Source organism: Meleagris gallopavo, chromosome 28, assembly GCF_905368555.1.
Source record: "Meleagris gallopavo chromosome 28, MGAL_WU_HG_1.1, whole genome shotgun sequence".
Lineage (NCBI taxonomy): Eukaryota > Metazoa > Chordata > Aves > Galliformes > Phasianidae > Meleagris > Meleagris gallopavo.
Genome location: NC_139431.1, coordinates 4,380,445 through 4,388,155, shown reverse-complemented (window position 1 = coordinate 4,388,155; position 7,711 = coordinate 4,380,445). Strand labels below are relative to the sequence as shown.

General features: G+C 50.3%; 1 protein-coding gene across 1 annotated transcript; it reads right to left on the bottom strand.

Annotated features, from left to right (window-relative positions):
- Positions 1 to 1,505: 1,505 nt before the first annotated feature.
- On the bottom strand, positions 1,506 to 7,071 carry RPS10 (ribosomal protein S10). Its single transcript, XM_010724339.3, has 6 exons — positions 6,914 to 7,071; positions 5,844 to 5,993; positions 5,288 to 5,459; positions 2,683 to 2,760; positions 2,083 to 2,138; positions 1,506 to 1,593 (listed from the first exon to the last, which is right to left on the bottom strand). Exons 2-6 carry the CDS (start codon positions 5,991 to 5,993, stop codon positions 1,552 to 1,554), a joined length of 498 nt encoding a protein of 165 aa, XP_010722641.1. The 5' UTR covers positions 6,914 to 7,071; the 3' UTR covers positions 1,506 to 1,551.
- Positions 7,072 to 7,711: the final 640 nt, after the last annotated feature.

Here is a 7,711-nt window from a genome sequence, read left to right as displayed (position 1 = left end):
GCCGCTCCTTGCGGCTGCACGGCGAGCCCGCCACGCAGACGGCGCAGTCCGGCTTCCAGAATCGCTCCCCCCCTCCCCGCGGCAGACTCGGACGCCGCCACCACGCCTCCGCCCGACACCGGCGCGGCGCAGAGCCTTCAAGAATACAGCGAGGGCTGCGTGCCGTGGCGCCCTGACAGCTACGCAAAAGGCGGCCAGGCAGAGCTGGCGCCCGGCGCACATGGCTCCGCTTTGACAGCGGCTCTACGCAAAGCGCGCAGACGCCGGGCGGGGAAGAGCGCCCGACTTGCGCAAGGACGGCTTACGCCAGTGGCGGAGCGCGGCCGGGGGGCGCAGAACAAAGGGGCGGGCGGCGGAGGGGCCCGGGGGATGGGGCCTAATGAGGCCGCCTTGAGCTGGGCCTCAACCCGCGGGGTTTGGGGTGGTAAAGCAGCCCTCGGGGCCGCAGTCAGGCTGGGTTGGGACCTGCTTTCCCCCTGCCCTGCTCGCTTGGAGCTCCTGCGTAGAAATCTGTATAAACACGACAAGAAAGCAGGCAGAGACTTCAGAGAGCCCCGATGGATCTGGGCAGTGCAGTGGACAGCTGAAAAAAAGAGCTGCTGTAGTGCATGTCTGCAGTAAGAGCCGTAGGCTGTGCATCCTGGCTAAATCCCGCCGTGTGGGACTCAGCAGTTCAGGCACAAGTAGGTTCAGCTCCATCGAGGTGCACAAACTCGACAGGAGGCAGATGGAGTGCTTGATCAAAATGGAGATTTGAGGCTCCCCGTCTCTCCCTGCAGCTCCAACTCCCTCAGACATCAGATCTTAAGAAAATTTATATGCCTACAGTTTGCTCCGTCCCTACGTGAGGACTGGAAGCAGCTCCTTTCACACCGGGTTCTGTGTTTCTGTGACCCTAAGGCTGCTCTAAAAAGAAGCACCTACCAAGCCACAGAAAACCATTCCCAATTAGCACCATCCCATTATTAGTCTGCGGGTGACACCTGCTGGCAGGCTGCACACTGCAGTGCAGCCCCGGCCTGCACTCCTCCCTCTTTCTGCTCAGCTCCAGACAGCAGATGCTGTCACAACCCTCCTTTCTTTCTTAATCCACAGTTGATCGACCCGGTGAATTCAGAATTTCTAACACAGGAAATGCTGACTTGCCCGCATAGGTTTTGTGCGATTCACAACACAGGTGACTTGCTGAATTTTGTTTACAAATAAAAACTCACTCTATACAGATTTAATGCATTATCAGAAATGAGCGTGTTCCCAGGCAGCAGAAAAGCTGCCCACAGCACTTCTGTGCTGCCCAGAGCTCCTCATTCCCCCCATAAATCACTTCTGCACATGAGCAAAACCATGTGTCACTAATCACCACAGCTACAAAGTTCCTTCCCATAAACTGTTTTCTAACCACAAGTTACTCCATCGCTGTGTGCATGCCAAAGATCCCAGTCACCTCCCTGTTATGTGAGCCCTAGAATGATACACTTAAATAAAGCACACTGATGCAGCCCAAGTGGCATTTTCACCTATTTTATTATACACAAAACATGAGCAGGAAGTTTACTGAGGAGGCTGACCACGTCCACGACCAAATCCACCTCTCTGCAACAGAAAAGGAAGAGCATTAGAAGTCACCATATTAAACAAGCAACAGCAGACAAACTCAGTGCAAAAACCACTGACAGAAGGGCCAACTATCTGTCCTCAACACTGCATGACTTTGATAAACATCCCCTGCTCCAAGCATAGCTTAACTCTGATCTGAGACTAGCTACCCTAAGCAGAGAAGTGACACTATGCAAAAATGAACCCATCTTGACCAGCTCTACCACATCTCAAACTCTTCTGTTTCTGTAGTATAAAATAATACACTTCCTCTAGAAAGCTGAGCTTGCTTCTCAGATGTGTCAGTGACTTCTTGTCACAGCACTAAGGCTTTCAGTTTCCTTAATAAGAGTGCAGCAAGCCAGCTGAGCTAAGGGACAGCAGCTGCTGCTAAGCACCATACCCAAGCACACACACATACAATATATGCAGTGTCTCTGACTCAGAGCACAAACACTAGAAGCCAATTTGAATACAAATACTTACAAACTGGAATTCAGTGGCTGCTCCAGCACCAGCCTCAGCCTTCTTGTCAGCACCAGCTGATGAGAGAAATGACTGAGTTACAAACCAAAGAATCCACTGGCCAAGTGGAGAATGACAGAATACTAAGGGCTGGAAGGAAGCACTCACAATCATCCAGTCCAACCTCCCCCTAAAGCAGGTTCCTGACAGTAGGTTGAACAGCAAAGCATCCAGGTGGGTTCTGAATATCTCTAGAGAAGGAGACTCCACAGTCTCTCTGGGAGGATTGTTTTAGGGCACTGACAGCCTCAAAGAAAAGCTTTTCTTCGTGTTCAGATGGAACTTCCCACGTTCCAGTTTGTGCCCCTGGCCCTGCCTCCGGGCACCACTGAAGGGAGCCTGGCCCAAGCCTGGAATCCCCCCAGCACATCTTGACAAAATTTGAAAGAAGACTGATACAGCAGGCAAAAATGAACTGTGCTGTGTAAATGCCTACGCTATGCCAATAGCCTCATTTCCCCACTTTCTTTTCAGAAGGAGGTAAATGCTGAAGACCATTTTTCCAAAGAGAGAAGCAGCACAAGGAGTAAGCTCAGCCTGACGTGCAGCAGTGACACTCACGTGGAACAGCGCTGCGTCTGTAGGTATCCCTGTCAGCTTCTCCCCGAGTCAGACGTGCGGGGCGTTCACCCTCCAAACCTGTAAGCCAGAACAGCAACATCAGAGGACACAAATGGCATATATCAAGTGTGACCCTACACCTGGTGCTGATCCCTCCAGCCAAGCATTACAGCCAGCAGCAGAGCTGCACCTTAGCCCAGTGGATATAAGCTTAAGAGGAGAAGCAATAGAGCAAGGAAAACTTCACCTCAAGGGTACAATTTGCTAGGGCTTGTGCTTGGGTTGAAGTCATAAACAATGTTAAAATTGAATTTACAGCATCCAACACAGCAACAACAATTGTTTCTAATAATGAGAAGTGCAGAGAATCTGTCACAACCAGCAAGGCTGTTCCTAGCTACGTCATGAACTGCACGGCATTCTGATCCCAATCTAAAATACTACTATCAGTATTACAAATCCTCCACAACAGAATAGATTAATAAAGCTAAGAGCAGATTATCTATGTAACATCAGATTAAAATCTGACAGGATACTTGCAGGAAAGAAACGGATGAGGTGGAACTGCCTGTTTCTGTGCAACTCATGGATTTTCCACAGAATATCAAAGATTAAATGCTCTCCCATGGTATCAGAGCAAGGTCTCCACGCTCAGGCAGTAAGACACAACTATGTATATATCACAGAGTACTTGTGGTCTCAAGCATACTACAAGAAATGTCTGAATCATGTACCTCTAAAGTCTTTTCCACTCTATGCACGTTTTACCCATAAATAAAAACCAATTATTCCAATAGAAACTTATTACAAAAAGAAATACTACTGACTGATACACAGACTGATTAACTTCTCCTGTAAGTGCTTCTACATCCTTCACTTCCATCATGGTTAAGCCCAGTGCCACACATCCCAGTGCCAACGGGTGGGAAGTTGCTTTGTATACATATATATTTTTTTTAATTTAGTCTCCCCATTTCTAATTTCTAGGGGTTTAATCACACACACAACAAATTGTAAAGACAAATACTGAAATCTGCTTTAGGCTGAATGTTCCAGCTTGTTTACCAAGTGTCACCTGAGAAAGTTGGTAGTACTCCATGAAAGCAGCAGAAAAGACATTTTAGCCAGCAACTACAAAAGCTTTCATCAGATATGCAGCCACTCTGGATAAATACAGCTTCTAAAGAATAAACTGGCTAACATCCAAAGCTGAGAGATCAAAGAAACCATCATGTTCCTAGTTTCAATGTGATTCTTTCTTTTGAAGCAGATGATGCTACAGTTTTGTTTGCCTAAAAAGCAAGTTGTGGGAGTTGCAGGCAGAACTCACAGCCTCTGTCCTGAGCACAGGGCCCAGAACCTGCTGGTGGGCGAGGGCTACCACGTAGCTGTGAAGCACAGAGGGACAGGAGAAAGCTTTGTCATGCAGGACTCCCCTTTTAGTCCCTGTCTGAAGGCAGAATAACATTCCAGAAGAAGCAACTGTACAGAAGTAAAGCAGAAAACCCAACATCTCCCTACCTTGAGAGAGAGTAACTATTTTTTTGCCCCTAAGAGATCTGGCAATGCTGTTCTGTCAGCCACAGGTGCAGGAGCTCTCTCATTTCTCTCAAGAGTTTCCAGAGAATTTTGCTCTCCCTGCAGTTCCTGGCAGTTTTACAGTTCACATCCTACACTGAGGTGTTTCTTTGCTGCCCTCGGACAAGAAACCAGGAAAAGCAAACAAAAGGTATTTCACAGAGCACTTCTGGCAGTCTCAGATGACAACATTAGCAAGAATTTATATTTGCATGACCATCACCTCCATTCTGCTATGGGAAAAGAAAAATCAGAACTACAGAACCAGCACACCACATGTACCTGTAAATTTTATAAAGCAATGGCAGCATTACCAACATTCTGTGAAGCAAGTCAGGCTAACAGTACGCGATCAAGGCAGAACAGTGCATACCCAGCTTCATCTCGGGTACCAGAGGAATCCCCACATGAATTGTCCAGCACCGAGGCTCAGCCTCTGCACCCCTGTCTGAGTGCTACATCCAAACACAGTGTGTTCCCTACACTGGCAATTCTGGCCTCCCAAGGAGTTTTTTAAGGATACCTCTATTAGAGCCAAGGTTCTCCATCTCTGCTGGACTGACAGAGAACACACGTGCCATCTCCCTGATGGAGAACTGCAGTGGTCTGAGTGCTCTTCCCAGAAGAGGCCAACAATCTCTGAAAAGCCCTCTAGAAGCTCCAGACATCGCCTGTCTCCTACATCCACAGCCTGCAGTTTCAATCGCCCTGCTCTCAGAGGTTCCATTCCCTTATCAGAGAAGGAAGGCTCTGTGTGCTTTCCTCACTCTCACAATTTTCTTTAACCACCTCCAACTCTTCAGTACTCCAGTAGCCATCAGATTAGTGCCAAATATAAACGCAATTAAACCCATAACTATGCATCATCTATTGATGTTTATACATCCAGAAATCACAGCAACTCACACCACTCGGTGCTGGAAGCTGACATCCAGCTGTCTGACCTCACCTACGTTGTCTAACACGCATAACCTCACTTTCTGCTTCTTTCTGCTGACACAGCTGTCACCTCCCAACCACAGGTTACCTTTGGGCCGTGGTCTGCCAGTCTCCGGGCGACTGCGGCGCAGGGTTGCAGGGACAATCTCAGGGGGAAGGTGAAGGTAATCACGCAGGTACTGGATGCCCTCATTGGTCAGGTACCAGTAGAAATGCCTCCAAGCAAACTGCTCTTTCACATAACCACGGGATTTCAGAGACTAGAGAGAGAATTCTCAGTTACTTCACGCTTATCGGGGATAACGGGCAATAATCTAGAAATAAAGTTCACATGCAGAAAATATAACGATACCACACACAAAGGATCAGAGCTTCAAAAAAAAAAAAAAGAGCTAGAGATGTGGATCACACCAAAAGCCTTCAACAGCCTGTGGAGAATAGATTGAGTAAATAAGAAACAGCAATAATGAGGAAAATGGGTCAAGTATAACACAAAAGAAACGATGACTACAAGGTGACATCTGTGACAATGTTTATTTGGTAACAAGTGGCAACATTTATCCACAGGTATGAATCTACAATATTTCATGCCCAAATCCCTGGACATGCAGCCTGGTCCCAGCACTTCGCCCTCACCTCCGTACCTGCATGGCTTTCATGACGTGAAGGTTGGGCACATTCTTATCAACGAGCTCTGGATGCTTCGGCATGTGGACGTCTTTCTTGGCCACCATCACTCCCTCCTTAAAAAGGAGTTCGTAGATGGCAATTCGGTTCTTCTTGGGCATCAACATCTAAAGAAGAGATAGCAGGCACCAAATACTGACTATTTTAAATGCATTCAGGCGACTACCATCTACCAGAAGTAATAAAGTGGTCACACAGCTGTTCTAAACAAAAAGCCTAATATGAAATAAAACCCTGTCTACATTTCTTAAAAATGATTTTGAACTAGATTTCAGCATCTGAACACCTGGGCACCCAGAATTTATTTTTAACATTAAATCACAGCACCATATTAAAGACTGTAAACAACCTGGTGTCAGTTAGAACAAGAAACAATGGCTACCATTGGCAGGGCACCAACACAGCTCATGTCAGTGCATGTTTCAGCTGCACTGCAGGTGCTGCAAGCTTGGCAACGCTTGTGCTGCAATCAGTAATTCACACTCAGTTCAAGAACCACGCAGCTGAGCATCCTCCCAAGCTGTCCACCCAGAGTCACAGTGCAGGAAGGACATTGTGCTCCTACAGTGCTCAGCACCCACTGCTGGAGCCCACCTGAGTGCCACAGCAGACCGCAGCAAAGGGACGGACGCTCAGCACCTCGGATATCCGAGCGAAGGGAACCCACAGAGCCCCCAGCGCACGCTGCACTAGCAGCAATCCCGCGCCCAACCGGCCTCAATCCCCCGCGGTCAGCACGGCCAGGTGCTCCCTCCAGCAGCACAGCGAGGCTCCCTCGCCGTTCGCCCCCAGCCCAGGGCTCTGAGCGCCCCGCGGCCCGGCCTGCCGGTAACTGGGCCTCACGCGGCCTCCAGCACCCCCGGGTCTTCCGCCTCGACAACTCGGGCCCAGATCCCCCCCGATTCCGGAAATCCCGCAGCGGATGGGCCGGGCCTGATCTCCCCGCCGCTGCCATGCCGCCGCCTCACGGCGCTGCCCAAGGATGGAGCCGATGCGAGCCCGATGCGGGCCCGGAGCGCGGCCTCACCGTGACAGTCTCAGCGGGGCCGAGAGCGGAAAGGAAGACGCATGCGCCGCGCGCTCACTTCCGGCCTCCCGAAGGCCCCCAAGCGCTGAGGGTGTCCGCGGCGCTGCCTGCAGTGGAATGCGCGAGGCCCCCGGTCCGGTCACCGAGAGAGGTGTCCTCCGCGATGCCTGATGGGAACCAGCCCTGTAGCCTCAGTATCCCCCGTGGTGTCATCCTCTCAATGCCGCCTTTAAATATTAAAAGGGACAGTAAGGAAACACGGAACTCGCCTTGAATCTGCGCAGGGTGCCAGATGCCATGCAACAGCCTCCATGGCCATCCTCCCTCCATCGCTTGCCTCCACCACAGGCTGCATCATGGAGCAGCTCCATTTGTGCCCACAGAGCCTGGCAGCCCCCAGTGTTCCCCAGCAGCAGCCAGTCCTCCAGCCACATGGACGCTGGGGCAGCCCCAGTGCTCAGCTGGACACTCCATCCCCTGCACCCAACAGCTCCCACATGTGTCACAGAGCAATGGGATTTGCAGTGCTGATGACTGGGATCATCCCCCATGGATTAGCACATGGCCCAGCACTGCTCAGGCTGTGCTCTGGGCTAATGGCACAGAAGGACCAGGAACCCTGCAGGGTTGAGGCAGAACAAAGCAGCCTGAGCAGGGCTTGGGCATGGCTGCCTTTTGGCATGAGTGAAGCAGTCACCACGGACAAAACATTCACCTTGAGAGGCTCCCACAGCCCCCTCCGGGTGCTTCCAAGCAGTCTCATAACAGGGAGCAGCAGACTTTTTTTCTTGCCTTCAC